General features: G+C 57.1%; 3 protein-coding genes across 4 annotated transcripts; 2 read left to right on the forward strand and 1 right to left on the reverse strand.

Moving 5' to 3' along the window:
- The first annotated feature begins 244 nt into the window (after window positions 1–244).
- On the forward strand, window positions 245–10,883 carry PLTP (phospholipid transfer protein). Its single transcript, XM_053890205.1, has 16 exons — window positions 245–890; window positions 1,505–1,615; window positions 1,703–1,802; window positions 2,474–2,602; window positions 2,884–3,039; window positions 4,444–4,507; window positions 4,585–4,648; window positions 5,354–5,445; window positions 6,819–6,995; window positions 7,086–7,145; window positions 8,382–8,546; window positions 8,644–8,711; window positions 9,705–9,747; window positions 9,852–9,915; window positions 10,000–10,076; window positions 10,490–10,883. The coding sequence occupies exons 1-16, from the start codon at window positions 521–523 to the stop codon at window positions 10,619–10,621; spliced, it is 1,872 nt and encodes a 623-aa protein (XP_053746180.1). The 5' UTR covers window positions 245–520; the 3' UTR covers window positions 10,622–10,883.
- On the reverse strand, window positions 10,726–16,532 carry CTSA (cathepsin A). 2 transcript variants are annotated; one of them, XM_019458302.2, is made up of 14 exons: window positions 16,237–16,532; window positions 15,975–16,086; window positions 15,665–15,715; window positions 15,487–15,573; window positions 15,101–15,256; window positions 14,696–14,787; window positions 14,264–14,348; window positions 13,580–13,671; window positions 13,420–13,498; window positions 13,190–13,329; window positions 12,447–12,522; window positions 11,706–11,795; window positions 11,414–11,551; window positions 10,726–11,160 (listed from the first exon to the last, which is right to left on the reverse strand). In XM_019458302.2, exons 1-14 carry the CDS (start codon window positions 16,428–16,430, stop codon window positions 11,077–11,079), a joined length of 1,476 nt encoding a protein of 491 aa, XP_019313847.2. In that variant the 5' UTR covers window positions 16,431–16,532; the 3' UTR covers window positions 10,726–11,076. The 2 variants fall into 2 exon arrangements, with proteins under 2 accessions (XP_019313847.2, XP_019313849.2); XM_019458304.2 differs by having other exon boundaries at window positions 11,414–11,518; window positions 16,237–16,430.
- Window positions 16,533–16,951: 419 nt separating this feature from the next.
- On the forward strand, window positions 16,952–18,800 carry NEURL2 (neuralized E3 ubiquitin protein ligase 2). The gene is made up of 2 exons (XM_019458322.2): window positions 16,952–17,796; window positions 18,559–18,800. Exons 1-2 carry the CDS (start codon window positions 17,055–17,057, stop codon window positions 18,672–18,674), a joined length of 858 nt encoding a protein of 285 aa, XP_019313867.1. The 5' UTR covers window positions 16,952–17,054; the 3' UTR covers window positions 18,675–18,800.
- The last annotated feature ends 74 nt before the right edge of the window (window positions 18,801–18,874 follow it).

The raw sequence follows: 18,874 nt of genomic DNA on the forward strand, positions 1-18,874 counted from the left end.
ATACACGTTCAAGGGACGCTAATCTTTATTGCTTCTCCTTTCCTCTTTCATCCATTTGATAACAAAAAGGTAGCAAACACTTACTGTGTGCCTGTCCCAAGAGCTGGGAACACTGTAGGCAGCATATGGAGACACTGTGCAGAGAACCTAGCTTCAGAGGTTCACCAAAAAAACCCACAGAAAACAAACAAGGTTCACAGTCCCTGAGAAACACCAAACCCTCTGGGGTGATTCCAGCAGCCTGTGCACTGTCCTCCTGAGTGGGCAGCACTTGCTTGGATCCCAGTGGGAGACGTCTCTGGGCCTGTTAGGACCCTAGTCAGTGACCCAGAGACATTTAGGGGGGTCCCATAGTGAAGCCTGGCAAGGAGAGGTCTTCAGATGATTGTGGGTGGAAGGGAAGGGAAAAAAAAATGTGCCTCCGGCATTGATTTTGTGGGTGGTTCCAATTACCATGCACATTTTGCTGGATGAGGAAACTGAGGCTCAGTGACCCAAGTGAAGTGACTTGTCCAGGATCATGCAGAAAGACATGGGCGTTTGGCATTTGAACCAAGGTCCCAGAGAAGCAAGGACTGTTGGGACTGGGCGGGTCAACTCCTGCACTTCCCTCCCTCCTTCCCGGCTTGGGTCCCCCACTTGTCTTGACAGCGGCCGGGCCTGTCACGGGGCTCCGTACAGCCCTCTCCACCCTCCCGGCTGCCAGCGTTCCGCCCCATCCCCTCCCAACCCCCGAGGGAGGAGGGGAGAGCGGGAGAGAGGAGGGGGGTCGGAGAGGCCCGGCATTATAAAGGCTGCTGGAACAGCGCAGCCCGCCAGACCCCGCCGCCCGGATCCCCTGCGCAGCCCGCCGCACCACGTGACCCCGCCGACCACCCAGCTCCGCCGCAGTGAGTCGGGGCGCGTCCCCATCCACCCCCAGACCCTCGCCGAGCCGCCTGGTCTACTGAACCCGGTGAGGGGAAGAGATCCCATGAAGGAGGGTGCTGATATGGGGGGTACCAGGCCGAATCTCGATGGCAGGAATTTAGGACCCAGCAGAGCCGGGAGACCCGGGAGCCCGAGTTTGGGCAGGCAGCCCCCTTTTCTCCCCCGGCGCGGGGCCTGGGAGACCGCAAGCCACCCCCCAGGAATGCGCGTGCAACCGTTCCCATGGTAACATGCAAGCCGCGCCCGCCCTCTGCTAAAGGAAAGGGGAGGTGGGGGGGGGGGCCGCTGGTCACTGGGAGGTCCAAACTCGTCACGCGGCGGGTGCACGGGGGAACTGAGGATGTCCCCTCCCCTTCTCCCCGTGCCCCAAATCCTCTGGGAGCCAGAGCGCGAGTCGCATCGCCCTTCTGAGCCTCAGTTTCTCCATCTGCCAAATGGAGGCAATATAATTGGTTCCGAGTTCCCCGAAGAGCTATTTCGAGGGTAACCATCTCGCCAGCCCCTCTTCTGGCTGGACAACCGGGGAGTGGGTTTTAGCGGCCCTGATGACTCCAGCGACCCCACCCCACCCCAGGCCCGCTCGCCATGGCCCTCGTCGGGGCCCTCTTCCTAGCGCTTCTGGCAGGCGCTCAGGCCGAGCTCCCCGGCTGCAAGATCCGCATCACCTCCAAGGCGTTGGAGCTGGGTAAGGCGCGGGGCCGGATGAGGGCGGGTGAGGGAGGGGTCGCTCCAGCAGTGGGCGCAAGACCTAAGGGTCTCGCTGCTACTTCAGTGAAGCAGGAGGGCCTGCGCTTTTTGGAACAAGAGCTGGAGACCATCACCATTCCGGACCTGCGGGGCAAGGAGGGCTACTTCTACTACAACATCTCGGAGTAAGTAGGAGACCCGGAGGGCGGGGTCTCGGACTCCGGGGTGGAGCCTCTGCGTTGGGGGCGGGACCTAGGGGCGGGGAAATTGGCTGGGTCTGTGGGGCGGGTGGGGGCGTGGCCAAACCGGGGAGGCGGGACTCAAGAAACTGGATGGGGCATTGAAAATAAAGGTCAAGCCCTCCGACGTAGGCCGGACTAAGCACCGCGAAGCAGAAGGCTTGGGATTGAGGTGTCGCCAAAGAGCACCGAAGAGGCGGAGTCACGAAACTTGCCCAGGGATGGGAGTGGGGTCTAGGGTACCCGGGAGAGGTGGGACAGGTCAGGGGAACAAGAGATAAGAGCCTTGCTTGGGATGGCGGGGATAGGAGAATTGGGATATGGAGCGGAGCTCAGCCGATGGAGACAAAATCAAAGGACTCTGTTAAAAGACCAGGTCTAGCAACCATGGGGTGTGAGAGGGAAGGGAATGGAAGCAATAGGCTTCTAAGAGAAGGGGGGAAGCTCCTCTCTGAGCTGTCCAAGTCCAGGCTGGGCACTCGAGGGGCAACGGAAGAATTCGTTCCACCCGCCCCGGTTACCCCAGGCCTGGACTGGAAGAGAAGGGAATGAATTTCCTGTAGTTGGGCGGGGCCCCCTCTCCGCGGTCCTGAATATGACCCCGAGGCCTCCTGCAGGGTGAAGGTCACAGAGCTGCAGCTGACAGCCTCTGAGCTCCATTTTCAGCCAGAGCAGGAGCTGATGCTACAGATCAGCAACGCCTCCTTGGGGCTGCGCTTCCGGAGACAGCTTCTCTACTGGTTCTTGTGAGGATCTGGCACCCCTAGGGGAGTGGAGGGGGCATCTGGAGGGCTGGGATGCTGTGGGGCTGTGGGCAGCCCTTTCGCCTGAGTCACAGTTTCTTCATCTGTACAATAGGGAAAAGCATACCCACTACATAAGGGTCGATAGGGCTTGGTAAAATGGTAAACTGCCGAAGTGAAGCCTTATTAAGAGGTATCATGATATATATGGGGTGGGTAGCGGGGTAGAGAAGCCGCGGTTAAGCTCCAAACTGGACATTAAATGCCCCGCACCCCCTTGGCAGCTATGATGGGGGCTACATCAATGCCTCTGCCGAAGGCGTGTCCATCCGCACAGCTCTGGAGCTCTCCAGGGACCCCACTGGCCGTATCAAAGTGTCCAACGTCTCCTGCCAGGCCTTGGTCTCCAGAATGCACGCAGCCTTTGGGGGAACCTTCAAGTAAGCCCTGTCTCCAACCCCAGTCGCACCCAGGGCACCCCCTTTGAGCCTTACTGGCCATCTGCCTAGTGCAATGCAAAGTGCACAGGCTTGGGAATCAAGCCAACTGGGTCCAAACCTCAGTACTCTCATTTCCTGGCTGTGTGACCTTGGGTAAGTCATCGAAGCTCTGTGCCTCAGTTTCCCCGTTAGTAAGATGGGGATGATAATAGAAGCTATTTTATATGATGTTAGGAGGGCACTTTGTTAATATATGTAAAAATATTTAGAACGGCACCTGGCATATTAGTGGCTAGCTTCCTAGCTAGAAGTCATTGTGAGGATCAGTAGGCAGTTGGGCGTGAACTTGGTTCTCAATAATTGGTAGCTCTTGGGGCGCCTGGGTGGCTCAGTCAGTTAAGCGTCCCACTTGAGCTCAGGTTTGAGTCCTGCGTCAGGCTCTGTGCTGACAGCTCAGAGCCTGGAGCCTGCTTTGGATTCTGTGTCTCTCTCCCTCTCTGTCCCTCCCCTGCTCACGCTCTGTCTCTCTCAAATGTAAAATAAAACAACAACAAACATACCTGGCAGTTCTTACTACTACTTAACAAAAAAAAAAATAGCATACTTCAGGTTTGGGGCTGAGAAATGGACTTTGTGATAGTTCTCAAAGAGAGTGGGAGAGAAAAGATGGTGGTTTATCATCTGGTGTTGGTACAGTGCAAGTTTTTTGTTGTTTATTTTTTTTGGGGAGAGAGAGAGTGCGCGCAAGTGGGGGAGGGGCAGAGAGAGAGAGAGAATCCCTAGCAGGCTTCACACTGTCAGTGCAGAGCCCGATGCAGGGTCCAAACTCATGAACTGTGAGATCATGACCTGAGCCGAAATCAAGAGTCAGATGCTAAACTGACCGAGCCACCCAGGTCCCCCTCAGGTTTTTATTTATTTAGCAAATAAAGTGTATGCCAGTCCCTGAGGATTCATAAAGGAGCTCAGAGCCTAGTTGAAGGGACAAAACATTTGCCATCAGGGCTTTAAGGGAGGAACGAAGAGAGTACTCCGGGGGTTCAGAAGAGGGTAGTCTGGGAAGACTGCCTGGAAGAGGAAGCATCTGGACCCAGACTGGGGGAAAATATAGGACAGGAACATTGAGGGTGGAAGGGAGGGCATGAGTAAGCCTCTGGAGGTGGGGATGCTCGCAGCGGGTCTGAGGAACTGGGGGCAAATTCAGTTTGGCTGGCGGGAGCAGGGGTTAGGAGAGGTCTTTAGAATCAGGCTGGGGAGGGGATTTGGAAAACCTTCATTAAAGAGCTGGTGCTTCAGGTCAAAGTTGAGCCACCTCCTCCCCATCTCTCTGGCCACTGATTTCTCCTGGTCCTGGGTTGGGGTCGGGCAGTGTCTGGGCTCACACGGTCTCTCCCCTCCTTGCAGGAAGGTGTATGAGTTCCTCTCCACATTCATCACCTCGGGGATGCGCTTCCTCCTCAACCAGCAGGTACGGCAGTGGTGGTGGTGGTGGCGGGTGGGGTGCCCTCCATTTTGAAGGCCCTGACTCTAGACCCCACCCTGTAGATCTGCCCCGTGCTCTACCATGCAGGGATGGTGCTGCTCAATTCCCTCCTGGACACCGTGCCCGGTGAGTTGGCGCTGGCTGGGCGGGGAGCTCTGGGCCACGCCTGGGGCTGGACCGGGGGCGGGGGGGGGGGTGAGGAGGAGGCTGGGTATACAGCTGCCAGGCCATGGCTCAGAGCAGGCAAGGCCCCTGCCACACCCTGGGCTCCCATATGGCCTCTGCTGCGGACTTGCCCTGTGTGACCCCAGGTCAGTACTCACTTCTCTCTGGGCCTTGCCATCTTCGCCTGGCTGGGGTGCCTCCCCGTGGGGTTGCTGTGAGCATTAGCTGCGTGACGATTGTCAAGGTCCTCTGTCTTTATGTGCTCGCTGATCATTGGGACCCCGTGTGTGTTCATCCCCTGCACTTAATAGGTGCTCAACTAACATGGGTTCCCTTTTCCTAAGCTTTGACCTCTGTCTGCTGTGGGGTAGAGATCACCGTGCCCCCTACACGGGGCACAGGGAGGGAGGGAGGAGGCAGGGAAGACTCATGAGGGCAGGGAATCCCTTGCCACGTTGGTTCGTGATCTGATAAAAGCCCTACAGTAGTGGTGGTGGTAGGAGGAGTAGTAATAGCAGCTTCTTCCCACATAAAGCTAATTTGATCCCCGCAACAACCCTATGAGGGAAGATTGATGACCATCATTTATGGGTGAGAAACAGGCCCCAAAGGGCGAACACCTCGCCCAGCATGACACAGCGTGAGTGACCGAGCTCCTTCCCACAGTACGCAGCAATGTGGATGAGCTTGTTGGCATCGACTACTCCCTCCTGAAGGATCCTGCAGCTTCTGCCAGCAATCTGGACATGGACTTCCGGGTGAGCTGCCTGGCTGGTGTGGCATCTCTGACCTGTCCCCTGCGTCTCTGCCTTTGTCTTCCTGAACCACAGCTCTGATGAGGCCACTCCGCTGCTGAGCCTGCCATGGCTCCCCATTGCCTACAGAATCAGGGTCAATTCCTGGGGCCGGCCCCACCTTTCTAACTTCACCCTGTTTCTCTGCAGTTATTCTTTCCCAAACATGCACCCTCGTTTCCTACCTCAGGGCCTTTGCTCATGCATTGCCCTTCCCCATCTTCCCTGAAGGAGCTGGACATACGGCTCTATGCACATAATCTCATTTCACTCTCACGACTGTGTGAGTCAGGCACTTCTGTTTTATTTATTTTGGGGATGTGGACACTTGCTCGAAGAGGTGATGTCACTTGCCCAAGGCCACACAGCTACTATGTGGCCATTTCCTTTGCTCCCCACAGTGGATGGAGTGTAGCGGTTTCAGAGCAAGGATTAGAGCTGGCATGTCTGAAGTTCACGTCCTGACTCTGCCACTTACTTGCTGCGTGATCTTAAGCAAGTGGCTTAGGGGCACCTGGGTGGCTCAGTCGGTTAAGCATCGACTTCAGCTCAGGTCACGATCTCACGGTTCGTGAGTTCAAGCCTCACGTCGGGCTCTGTGCTCCCCTCACGTGGGGGAGGGGCAGAGAGAGAGGGAGATGCAGAATCCGAAGCAGGTTCCAGGCTCTGAGCTGTCAGCACAGAGCCCGACGTGGGGCTCGAACTCACAAACCGTGAGATCGTGACCTGAGCTGAAGTTGGACACTTAACTGACTGAGCTACCCAAGCACGCCCCCCCCCCCAAATTTTTTTAAGCAAGTGGCTTAACCTTTCTGTGCCTATTTCCTACTAATATGTAAATGGCTATAATACAGTAAGAAAACATCTCTCACGGAGGATTATGTGGATTAAAGGAGTTGGTGTATGTCAAGGGCATGGAAGAATTACTATGTAAGATGTAAGCAGCAGCTGTTATTGCTGCCATATATCGTTCAAGGCCCACTGAAATGCCACCTCCTCCTGAACCCTTTCCTGAGCTTCTGTTCTCCAGTCTGACGGAAGTGCTCCCTTGAAGCTGCCCTCCTCTGCATGCCTTTTTAAGAATTGTGCTAATGAGGGTGCCTGGCTGGCCCAGGTGGGAGGAACATGCGACTCTTGATCTTGGGGTCGTGAGCCCAAGCCCCACGTTGGGTGTGGAGATTAAATAAATAAAACTTAAAAATTGTGCTGAGGAGTCCCCTAAGGACAGCAGCTGGGTCTGACCCCCACCATCCCTCACAGTGCCTGCCACAGGGCGTGGGAGCATCTGGGTGCTGGGCCAGTCTGCCTTGGCCTTGACCCTGATCCCCCAACTGCAGGGGGCCTTCTTTCCCCTGGCGGAGGGTAACTGGAGCTTGCCCAACCGGGCGGTTGAGCCCCAGCTGCGGGAGGAGGAGCGGATGGTGTACGTGGCCTTCTCCGAGTTCTTCTTTGACTCCGCCATGGAAAGCTACTTCCGAGCGGGTGCCCTGAAGCTGTCACTGGTGGGAGACAAGGTATGCCAGGGCCTGTTTGTGGGATGGGCAAGAGGGGCCCTGTCAGGGAGCTCCTGATGACCCTGCTTCACCCCCAATTTCCCTACCCAGGTGCCCCACGATCTGGACATGCTGCTGAGGGCCACCTACTTTGGGAGCATCGTCCTGCTGGTGAGTGCGGGCAGGAGGTAGGCACCTGGCCAGGGTGGGAGGGCATAGCACCTGCATACCAGTGAGGGAACGGTGGAGGTGTGCGGGTGGAGTCCCCCCGAGGCCACTGTGGAATACACAGAAGGCCTGGCCTCCTGCCTGTGACCCGGTCCTCTTATTTGTCAAACTCATTTCCAAGTCCTTGAAGGGCCCTTGCTACTTCCTGCTCTTCATGAAGCTCTGAGGACAGGCTGAGACCCAAGCTCTGTAAGTGTAGGGGCGCTTTAACAATGACTGATGTAGTCTTTTTTCTTTTTAAGTTAGTTAATTAGATTGTTAAATAATCTCTATGCCCTTTGTGGGGCTTCAACGCACGACCCCAAGATTAAGAGTCACGTGTTCTACCGACTGAGCTAGCCAGGTACCCTGATGTGTTTTTTTTTTCTTCCCTTGCTTATTTTCCCTTGTTTAATGGAGGAGTTCCCACCTACTCTTTCAAAATGTAAAAAGCATCTTAGTGGCCATTAAAGGACTTGCCCTTAATTTCCTTTACACTATACAACCTCACAGGACTGTCATGAGTATTAGCTGAATCAATTCATGCAAAGGGACTGGAACAGCACTGGGTGCAGAGTAAGTGCTCAGAAAACACTCACTGGCTGCTGTTATTATCATCGCTGTTAGCACCATCGTCTCCATCAACCTGATGGCCAAACGTCAGTAAGAGTGTGGACTCTCTTGCCAGACTGCCTAGGTCTGAATCCCAGGTTCTGCAACTGGAGGACCACATAACCTTGGACAAGTACTTAACCTCTCTGTGCCTCAATTTTCCCATCTCAAAAATGAGTAGAATACCTGCCTCACACGGTCATTGAGAGGTTTCAATGAGCTAACACAAGTGAAGTAGGAGTGCCTATAGGGCAAAGGACACGACAGGTTAGAGAGAGGAAATATGGCAGAGAGAGGGGATATTTGATGCAAACACAGTCTCAGGAGTCTGGTTGAAGATGGATCCCCACGACCAAGAGCTCAGGAAGGCAGAAAAAGAGGAAACATTTCTAGAATGAGACATTCCCTTGTGTGAGCAAAGGCACAGAGGCTGGACACAATTTTGAAGGGTCTGGGAAGCCACACCAGCCTTCATATCTGTGTGCCTGGGCTCCCAGCGGGCAGAACCTGAGCCAGCCCTCCTCCCCTCCTGGTGCTCATCAGGGAACAGATCTGGGTTTTGACCCACCCTCGCTCCTCTGTCCCCAGAGCCCGGCGGTGATTGACTCCCCGCTGAAGTTGGAGCTAAGGGTCCTGGCCCCACCTCGCTGCACCATCAAGCCCTCGGGTACCACCGTCTCTGTCACCGCAAGTGTCACCATCGCCCTGGTCCCGTCCGACCAGCCTGAGGTCCAACTGTCCAGCATGATTATGGTGCGGGCACCAGATTAGGAGCTACTGAGGGTCAGGGAGATGCGGGCTGTTGATCCTTTGGGTCAGTAACACCCCCCTCCCACCTCCTTGCCTGCAGGACACCCGTCTCAGCGCCAAGGTGGCACTCCGGGGAAAGGCGCTGCGCGTCCAGCTGGACCTGCGCCGGTAAGCAGATGGCCAAGATCTCGGGCAAGCCCTTAACCTCCCTGAGCCTCCGTGTCTTCAGGTTAATTGCACCTGCCCAGCAAGTGGGGAGCTGAAATTCACTCAGATCTACAGCCACTGGAGAGCTAAGGTCTTTGTTAATGCATAACAAATGCATCTTATTCAAGGGTAACTTCTCTGCCTTGTCTTGAACCCGAGAGAGAGGCAGAACAGATATTATGAGATGTCCAAATTGGCCCAGCAAGGTTAAAGGACGTGCCCTCAGTCACACAGCAAAGAGCCAAACAACACGGGTTCGGGCAGAAACCTCAGCACAAATTTTGTGATCTTGAGAAGAGTCACTTTATCTTTCTACGCTTCATTTTCTTCATGGGCTAAATGTAGGGAAAAGTAGCATCCGTTTTGTAAGGTTGTGCTGTTTGTGATGCTAGCCACAGGTGCTAGGGGTTAAATGAGATACTGCAGGGCAGTAGTTAAGAGCCTAGATTCTAGAGGCAGATTCTGCCATTTACCAGCTGTTGAGACCTCAGACAAATTACTTAACCTCTCTAGGTTTGATCTGCCCCATCTAAAAAGTGCGAGTTGTTGAACAGTGCCTACTTCTTAGGGTTGTTATGAGGATTAAGTCAGTTGGCATTTTAAAATGTCTTAATGATAGTTAACTTTTTGTAACACGCTTAGTGTCTGGTAGGGAGGAAGCTCTGTACGTTCTGTTAAATAAACACAAACAACACAGGCAAAGCTGCCAGCACGAGTCTGGCGTAGAGGAAGCGCTCAACAAATTAAAAGTAGTAGCCTTGGAAAAAAGGAACCCAAAGAGGGAGAAATGACTCACCCAAGGATGCACACCTGGAAAGCGGCAGAACCCCTGGACAGGTGTGTAGGTGGGAGCATGGCAGGCCGAAGGTCAGGGGCTTCTGGCGGGTAGGCCTGGGTGGCCTGAGGAAGGGGAACTTCCAGGGTTCGTGCCCACTAGACACTTGTCTCCCATAGGTTCCGAATCTACTCGAACCAGTCTGCACTGGAGTCGCTGGCAGTGAGTTGGGAGTGGCGAGGGGGCCAGGGCTGGGTTGGGGCCGGGCAGCTAAGGCAAGTCCGCTTCCTGCTGGCTGCCCTGACTTCCCGCCTCCTCCCTCCCAGCTGATCCCACTGCAGACCCCTCTGAAGACCATGCTGCAGATTGGGGTGATGCCCATGCTCAATGGTACGGCTGGGGACGGGAGGGAGGAGAGGGAAAGGAGAGGGGAGCTGGGTGGACCCAGGTTGAGCCCGCTGCTCCCACCCACAGAGCGGATGTGGCGGGGGGTGCAGATCCCACTACCCGAGGGCATCAACTTCGTGCGCGAGGTGGTGACCAACCATGCGGTGAGTGGGGGTGGGGAGCGAGTGATGGAGAAAGAGGGCAGAGCCTTCCCCCCACTTCACGACCCTGACCTCCCTCTGCTGTCAGATCCCAGCCCCTTCCTTATCAAGTGCCGCTCCCATTTTAATCTTCCATCAGACCTCAGCCCTTTGCACAGGCTGTGCCCTCACCTTGCAACACTCTTCCTGGATCCCACTTTAACACCTGAGCTAAGAGGCCATCTCAGAGGCCCTCCTTGACCCCCACAGGCCACGCTCCTGCAGCCTCTTTCACACCCTTCACAGGAGTTAGAACTTCTTTGAGGCTCCTCTCGCACTAGATTGAGAGCCCTTCAAGGCCAAGGGCCTGTCTCGATCTTTAGATTTTGGTCTCTGTAATGGAATGAAGAGGCTCCCCTCTCTGCCCCACTGCACAGGGCTTCCTCACCATCGGGGCCGACCTCCACTTTGCCAAAGGGCTGCGAGAGGTGATTGAGAAGAACCGGCCTGCCAGCACCAGCGACACCTCGGCATCCAGTGCCCCACCACCTGCCACGACGGCTGCCTGAGCCCTCAACCCCACGCTGGCAGGGGCATCCAGGACTTCGACCCTCTCGGCTCCTCCCAGCCTATAGCATCCTGTGTAACCCCCAGTGCCACAGAGAAGACAGGGTTTTAAGCTGTACCCAATTTAATTCCATAATCACACTCAATCCATCAATTAGTCCGTCCACCCTCCCCGTGGGCTGTCCTGAGCTCTGCTGTGTTCCAGTGCATTAAGGGAGGGGGCCAGGCCGCACCCCAGTCAGGAATAAAGTGCTAACTCCCCCAGGCTGTCTACGTGAGGGACTGGGGCCCGGTCTGGGAGGCAGAGGGCTGTGGGGGAGGCAGGGGCGGGGAAGCAGTTCTGGAGGCAGGGACCTGCCCCACAGGGGCATTTTGCATAAAGGTGGACCTCCCTTCTAGCAGGAGGGGCCAGGAAGAGGGGCTGGATCAGGCAGAAGGGGACCGGTCTCCGTGGTCATCAGTATGGCTGCTTATTCAGGAAGCGAGAGAACATGGTGAGGGCAGCCTGGGGCTTGTCGGTGGGGACCATGTGTCCAGCGCCCTAGGAGCAAAGCTCTGTGAGATTCCCCTTCTTGTGTAACCCCTGCCCCTGGGCGCCCCTCCATCCTACTGGATCCCCCCAGCCAGCGACCTTCCTCTTCTCCCAAGCCCTGCATTCTCCCCACCCTGCCCAGAACGCTTGCCCTTATGGGGCCAGATGGTAAATGGGTGTAAAAGGGAGTCGGAAGGAGAGGACGGGTGGGTTCTGCCCCATCCCCTCCAGCCAGGTAGCCCTTGCCAGGCCCAAGCCCTACCTTGATGGTGAGAAAGGCGATGTGGGAGAACTCCTTCACGAAGCCTGCGATCTGCTCCCCGCTGTCCCCGTAGTCCACTAACCAGGGCCGGCGCTGGACCTCCATCTGCCCCACCAGGGAAGCCTTAGCAGCCTGCGGCTGTCCCCAAATCTCGCTCACATCTGCCAGCAGGACCTCAGGGGCCCGAACTCCCCCCAGGTTTGTCCTCTCTGTCTGCCAGAGCCAAGCTGCCAGGCACAGCTGCCCTATCCCTGCACCCAGCCTCACCCCAGAGCCGGGATCCTTGCCTTACCTTCTGGTTCAGGGAATCCACAAACCACTCGTCCCCCATGAAATTGCAGGCCATGTCCACATCTCCGTTGTAGAGCAGGATCCGGTATTTCTGGAGCAGAGCAGGGGGGGAAGCGGGAGGGTCTGGAATGAGCCCAGGCCCCAGCCCTTCTCGGGTTCAAGCCTTACCCCCTCAGGGAATTCGAGGGGCCTTGCTAAATAGCACAAAGCAGGAAACACTCAAGTTTTCTGACTGTTTCCTACATGACTGGTGTTTTACTAAATGCTTTACCCATGCAAGTAGATACCATTAACCCCATTTTATAGGTGGAGAAACCAAGTCTCAAGATGGGAAAAACTTGCCCAGGGGCGCATGGCTAATGAAGGGACGTACACACAGACGATCTGACCCCTAGAGGTTATGCTCTAACCACTGGTCCTAGCCTGGCTCTGTCAGGATTTCCTAGATGACCTTGGACAAGGCCCTCTCCCACCCTGAACCTCCATTTGCTCGTTTGTAACGCATTCTCGCCAGCTCTTCTCAACCTAAAAGCTCCTTGGCTGATGCAGCCTCCTACGGCAGAGCAGCATGGGGTGGGGACAAAGCAAGGTTCAAATCATGACCCTGCCAGTCACTGGACTTCATTTCTTGGAGTTTCAGCTCCCCGTGTCCGGAGTGGCACGCTAAAGGGGGCCCCGCCTTGTCATGCCGCTCCAGGGTCCTGAGGCTGCTGGTGGACCCAGCTGTGCCGCTCCCACTCACCTGTGTGGTGAGCAGCTTAAGGTACTGGGACTGCATGCTTTGGTAGAGACGGCGGTACTGTATATTCACCAGGAAGCTGCGGGAGCACGTGGGCGGGTCCCAGGAAGACCAGGTGGAGGGAGAAAAAGAGATCAGCTCTCCTCTCCCGTCCCCTCCTACCTCCAAGCTCCAGCCTGGGAGGCAGAGTTGGGATTCAGTCCCCTCCTCAGGCATATCATCTCTCTAGGACTTATGTGGATGGGGGGCTGGGATTCAGCCCACCCCCGTGCAGAAACGTGTATGGGAACATTTAGTGATTGGTTTGCAACTGGCATTTAGCGTGCAGGAGCCCACTGGTGGGAGAACCACAGCCTGTAACGGCAGTAGGGCAGGGGCACTGGCCAATCAGCATGGACCTGAGTGGCCCCTGCTCTGCCAGGCGGCATCTTTTACTCATACGGGTCATAGGAGATCTCTGCAGCTGGGGACTACATTGGAGTGGGGGTGGGGGACAGTGTCTATTTACTAAATGCCAGGGGAGTAAATTGCTATTTTACCAGCCCAGGTGGCCATTTAAGAACGAACTAGCTAAATATCAATCAATTTAGGGGCTAAACACCTGCACGGGACCCTGTGTCACACCCTGGGTGCCTGAAGCGCCCCTACAAGAAACCCTAGCCAAGGGATCCTGGGAAACCTTTCTGATACCCAGGAGCCCCAAGTGCCTGCCACCCCTGGGGCCACGGCTGGCCGCAAAGCCTCACTTGCACATGTCCCAGTGGGGCAGCTGCTCGGGGATGTGGAGGGCCTTCCGCACATAGGGGTTGTTGAGGTACGTGGAGGCGGCTGTGGTGTTGGTGCAGGGGGGGTCCATGCGCAGCCTATCCCCAGAACGCAGCAGTGCCTGGGGGCACAGACGGCAGGTCAGGGTCTTCCTTTCCCTCCCCCCCCACCCCCCCGCCACCAGGAGAAAGTCCATGCTCTTCCTGCACACCTGATGCCATGTCCGCTTCAGCGGCAGGCGAGTGAAGATGTTGCCCAAGTCATGGAGCACAATGGCGTCCTTCTCGTACCTGCAAGTGAAGCGGGGGACGTGTGCCTCAGCCTCCAGATGGGGGCTGGGACTGGCCCCCAGGGCACACGGCAGGGCCTACCTTAAACGGCCAGGCACACCCCCAGCACATGGGGCATAGAGGTTGTAAATGTTGAGGCCGGAGTTGCCCACGATGCGGGACACTTCCTGCAGCTGCAATGATACATGGGAGCCACCGTGCTTCACAGAACCCTGGCCTCCCCGTGATCTCACCAACTCGTCCCAAGATTGACGGCTCTCCTACTCCACTTCTTGTCATTACCCTTCCCCCACTTTTTTTCCACAGGCAGGGAAACTGAGGCTCAGTGGAAGGAATCTGCCAGACCTGGGTCCAGAGCCTACTGCCGCTACATCCTAGCACTGTGACTTCAGGCGAGTGACTTTAACGTTCTTGGCCTCGGTTTCCTCTTCTGGAAAACGTGGATAATACGATCTCCCTTAAAGGAATCTTGAAGATTAAATAATCTATGTTGATATAGTTCGGCCCAGTGCCTGGCACAGAGTAGATGCTCGACAAGAGGGAGATCCTTTCCCTCACAGGGGTTATGGGATTTGCCTAGAAAGTCCCAGAAGTAGTGGTGGGAACACATCCCTAGACGTATCCCAGAGGACATCAAATTGCTGGAGGAGGCAGGATAGGAAAGCAATAGGGGATGGGGTCAGGGAGGCCCGAAGGAGGAGATGTGGTCCTATTCTCAGGGCCGGGGGTGTCAGGGGTGACACAGGTTGGGCGGCAGAACCTCACATTGGTCACGCATTCTGGGTCTCTGTTGTCATAGAAGTTACACTTGTTCTGAGAGCAGCAGTGGGTCTGGAGAGAAGACCAGAGCCTGTAGGAGACGCATGAAAGTGTTCAGGCCCAAGGTGGGCTCCCACCCTCCACATCCAACCTCCCGCCACCACCTGACCCCAGCCAATGAGGAAACAGATCACAGGGGATGGTATGCAAGTTCCAAACCTAGCTGCTCTGGGGCCACACAGCCAGCCCTCCTGAGTCCATTTAAGTTCTGGTCTCCATTCTTTGGCCTTTCAGCACCAAACACGTCTAGCAATCCCAGCCCCCACCCCCTGCTCAGAAACTAGGGTAGGGCCTAGGGTATCATGTGCCTGGAGGGCAGACCTGAGATCCTCAAGACCTGCCCCACCCTAGAGATTGCCCAACTGCCCCCTCCCATACCTGTTCCCAAGGAGGCCGTGGTAGTAGGCGAAATAGACCAGGGAGTTGTCATTCTGCTCGTAGGAGGAGAGTCCGTTGCCCACAGCCAGCCCCTGTGAAACACCCAGGGCATTCAGGTCATCTGGAGGGAGAGGGGGAGCCTCCCCTGACTACACCCAGACCTTCAGCAATCTGGAAGCTGAAATCCAAGGTGGTTTGTGGGGAGGCCACTTGAAGCTAAGAACAGAGCTGGCTGGCAGACAGGTGAGCTTCCTGTTGTGGGAGGCACGTGAGCAGAGACAGGCCACCCAGTGGCAAGCATGTTATAAAGGGGACCAGGTTGGACAGAGAAAATGGCCTCTTTCACGCTGCTAACCACAAGGCCAGGACAAGTTGCCTCTCTTCCCTCCTGCAGCAGCCCTGTACCTGAAGGTTCATGCTGGGATCCTGCATGACCAACACTGCCAGGGTGGGGATGTAAATGCCGGCATAGCTCTCTCCTGTCAGGAAGAGCTCATTGTCCTTGTACTCCGGGAAGAGGCGGAAAAAATCCTTAAGGGCCTCAAAATTACTCTGGGCGACCTAGGGAAAAGAGGAGGAGAGGATCAAAAGGCTTTGGTATTTGAGCTGGAAAGAATCTGAGATAACGACATCCACCCGTTCTGAGCAAGAGGAAGTGGCTTGGCCAAGACCACACACAGCATGTGACAGAGCCAAAATCCAGACTCCAAGGCCATGCACTTTCCCTCCTGGGTCTCGCTGCCTTTAGAGAACCAGGGAGGCTGGGGCACAAGGGCAGGCACTGGACTCACCTCCGTGTCATTGGTTGCATAAGACTTGTCATCAGAGTAGGAGAAGCCCACCCCAGCTGGGGACTCAAGATACAATACGTTGGCAATCTGGAGGGGAGGAGGAAATGAACTGAAGAGGAATCCCCAACCCATCCAAGTGCTCAGACACCCCCACAGGACCCCCTGGCTCCGGCTATACCAGGTTCCAGGAATAGGGGTTGTACTCCAGGGTGGCACCATCTGGCTGCACCTGAAGAGGAAAGAGATGGCTAAGTCCCAAGGACTAACTGGATGGAAGGAAAGGGCTACCGTGCTGGGCAGTTCACATTTGGGCAAAACCCTTGAAAGGTACAGACAGTGAAACGAACGGTACGGATGAGGAAACCCAGGCTCCGGAGAAGGGCGCGCTTGGGAAAAACCTCCGAGTCCTGTTCTCCCTCCTCCCGGGCCCTTTCCTTCAGGAATGCTTCCCTTCCTGGTTAGGGGGCAGATGGTGGCTTTCCACTCACCAGGAAGGGGCCGTGCTCCGTGAGGAAGCCGTCTAAGGAGCTGCAGCCCGGCCCTCCGTTGAGCCAAAGCACCACAGGGCTGCTCTTGGGATCCTTCTGGGACTCCACAAACCTGGGAGGGGAGGCAGAGCAGGGTGGGTGCAGGCGGAGGGGCCCCTTCCAGCGCTCCCTGCTCTCAGGCTCCCTCAGGGGTCTTCAGACCCTCCCCCACCCCGCGCCCCGTCACCTCCCCGCCCGGGACGGGGTGGGGGGTGGCGCAGACCAGTAGTGGAGGTGCTTGGAGTCGGAGCCGCGGAGGTAGCCTGAGTACTGGCGGAAAGCTGGCTGCTTGGCCAGCCCGGGCAGGCACTGGATCTCGTCCAGGTCCGGCGCTGCCCGACCCGGAGGCGCCCAGGCCAGGAGCAGCAGCAGCAGCAGCAGCAGCAACCACGGCGGCGACAGCGCGGCCCCGACCATCTGCGGGAGGAAGTGGGGCCGACTGTTTCCGCACTCCCTTGCTCCTCCAACGCTTCGGTGCGATCGCCCCGCGGAGGAGCTGACGGCGAGGCGGCTATCGGAGCCCCCCAACCCGGCCCGGCCCCAGCGTCCGCTCGCCCGCCGCGCCGCCCGGGACCGCGGGTCCCCTCCAGCCTCCAGAGCGACCTCACCTCGGCTCCCCAGCGTCGTTGCTCTCCCGGAGGGGCTCGGCCTCGGGAAGTCATGTGGAGTCCGAGTCACGTGGGCGCCGGCGCCACGTGACAGTCTTCCTCCGGCGCCTCTCAGGTCTCCGGGGACCCAGGGGACGCAGGCGGCGGCGGCCGGCGCTGGGTCAGAGTCCGCGGGCTTCTCAGGTTATCTCGCGGGCGCCAGCCATCGGATGACCCAGATGTGGGCGGCCAGGATCCCCCGGCCTCCCGGGGGCCCCGGTCCAGGCAGGATGGCTGAGCCAGCGGCGCTAGGACCCCCGGGCAGAGCCTCGGGGAAGGGGGTGGGGGGGGGTGGAGTGGGAGGGATACCTTACATGGTGCCCCCGCGGTCACCCTCAGAGCACGCCGCCCAAAATAGCCCCCGGCGCCCGCTGGCCTATCTCACGGCTGGGAGATGGCTGCTGTCTCCGAGCCCGTGGACTTGGGTGCGCCTTGGAGAGCCGCGCGCCCCGAGCCCCCTCCCACCCGCTTCCACAGGGTGCATGGTGCCAACATCCGCGTGGACCCCTCCGGGACGCGGGCCACACGCGTGGAGAGTTTCGCTCACGGCCTGTGCTTCAGTCGCGAGCCGCTGGCCCCGGGCCAGGTATTCTTGGTCGAGATCGAGGAGAAAGAGCTGGGCTGGTGCGGGCACCTGCGCCTCGGCCTGACTGCGCTAGACCCTGCCACTCTGGCCGCGGTGCCCGAGTTTTCGCTGCCCGACCTGGTCAGCCTCGGCCACACCTGGGTCTTTGCCATCACGCGCCATCACAACCGCGTGCCCCGGGAGGACGGCCCGGAGGCAGAGGCAGCGGTCCCCAGCCGCCCCCCAGCCCTCCTGGTGGAACCCTATCTGTGCATTGAGCAGTTTCGCATTCCCCGAGACCGCCTGGTGGGCCGCAGCCGGCCCGGGCTCTACAGCCACCTCTTGGATCAGCTGTATGAGCTGAACGTGCTGCCTCCGACCGCGCGCCGCAGCCGCCTGGGCGTTCTTTTCTGCCCGCGCCCTGACGGCACGGCGGACATGCACATCGTCATCAACGGCGAGGACATGGGTCCCAGCGCCCGGGGGCTGCCAGCCGCCCAGCCCCTCTACGCAGTGGTGGACGTCTTTGCCTCCACCAAGAGTGTGCGCCTTGTCCAGCTCGAGTATGGCTGTAGGTATCCCACCCCCTGGGCAGCGACCCCTCCTGGCCCAGTGTGGGACAGGAACTTGCGAGGACTCCCAAGCCAGCTAGCAAGGCCTTGGTCTGTCCAGCATTTGTTTAGAAGTTGGGGAATCGAATTTCCAATTATGCCTCTGCTTGTGATCTTGGACAAGTGGCTCTCTGGCTCTGGGTCTCAGTTTAGCCATCTCAGCTGTGATGGATTAGGATGCTGGCTTTGCCAGTATTTTCTGTATTAACCTAGAATCCCTAGGGCAGGGATTCTAAACTGATTTTACATCCAGGCTGCTTTGAAAATCGTGTGCCCTTTTATTCGACAAGTGCTCCTAGATTTAGGCATACCAGTTCAAAGGCACTGTAGGCCCCGGATTGAAAGCGTCTTAATCCTGAGGTCTGGTTCTTTATAGCTCTGCTAAGCTCTTTATTTATACCTCTGATCATTTTATGGATTCGCTGAACTAGAACCCACTCTGTCAGGCCTGTGCCAGAAGCTGGGTGAGCATAGGTGAATCAAGCACTACCTATATCCCTGGAAGCTGCTAAGGAGGGGTTAAAATAGAAATAGGGCTGCAGCAATGTCAAAGTTTGGAAAAGAGGTGCTTATCTTGACCACATGAACAGCCCCATGACTCAGGCTGGGCCTGGAGAGCAGAAGGAGCTTGCCTAAGTTAATGACAAAGGGAGAACCGAGACCTAGATCTTTTGGGTCTCGGCCTCAAGTTCAGTTTGCCTTTGACAGCCTTCTTTCCACAGTGCCGTCCCTGCAGACTCTGTGCCGCCTAGTCATCCAGAAGAGTGTGGTGCACCGGTTGGCCATCGATGGGCTCCACCTGCCGAAAGGACTTAAGGATTTCTGCAAGTATGAGTAAGGGCTTGCGGCCACCCTGGAACAGGGCCACAGGAGCATGTCCTGGCCCTGGAGCTGTGGCTGGTCCGAAGCTGGCCATACTGCTGCCGGCCAGGCCTGGAAATAAACACAGCGATGCTGACACTGATCACTGGAGGGTCTCCTTGCCCTGGAAGCCTGTGAGGGGCACTTCTTAGAATTGTTGTGGGTCAGCAGGTCAGA

Source organism: Panthera pardus, unplaced genomic scaffold (assembly GCF_024362965.1).
Source record: "Panthera pardus isolate Hobbes unplaced genomic scaffold, ASM2436296v1 HiC_scaffold_25, whole genome shotgun sequence".
Classification (NCBI taxonomy): Eukaryota; Metazoa; Chordata; class Mammalia; order Carnivora; family Felidae; genus Panthera; species Panthera pardus.

Coding starts and splice junctions, on each gene's coding strand:
- PLTP (XM_053890205.1), top strand. CDS start 521: ATGCAGAAAGACATGGGCGTTTGGCATTTGAACCAAGGTCCCAGAGAA. Junction 2,603..2,883: donor CAGCTTCTCTACTGGTTCTT/GTGAGGATCTGG, acceptor CCCCCTTGGCAG/CTATGATGGGGGCTACATCA. Junction 8,712..9,704: donor GTCCAGCTGGACCTGCGCCG/GTAAGCAGATGG, acceptor TGTCTCCCATAG/GTTCCGAATCTACTCGAACC.
- CTSA (XM_019458302.2), bottom strand. CDS start 16,430: ATGGTCGGGGCCGCGCTGTCGCCGCCGTGGTTGCTGCTGCTGCTGCTG. Junction 14,349..14,695: donor CACGGCCTCCTTGGGAACAG/GTATGGGAGGGG, acceptor CGTCTCCTACAG/GCTCTGGTCTTCTCTCCAGA. Junction 13,499..13,579: donor GGTGTGCCTGGCCGTTTAAG/GTAGGCCCTGCC, acceptor CTTCACTTGCAG/GTACGAGAAGGACGCCATTG.
- NEURL2 (XM_019458322.2), top strand. CDS start 17,055: ATGGCTGCTGTCTCCGAGCCCGTGGACTTGGGTGCGCCTTGGAGAGCC. Junction 17,797..18,558: donor TGTCCAGCTCGAGTATGGCT/GTAGGTATCCCA, acceptor TTCTTTCCACAG/TGCCGTCCCTGCAGACTCTG.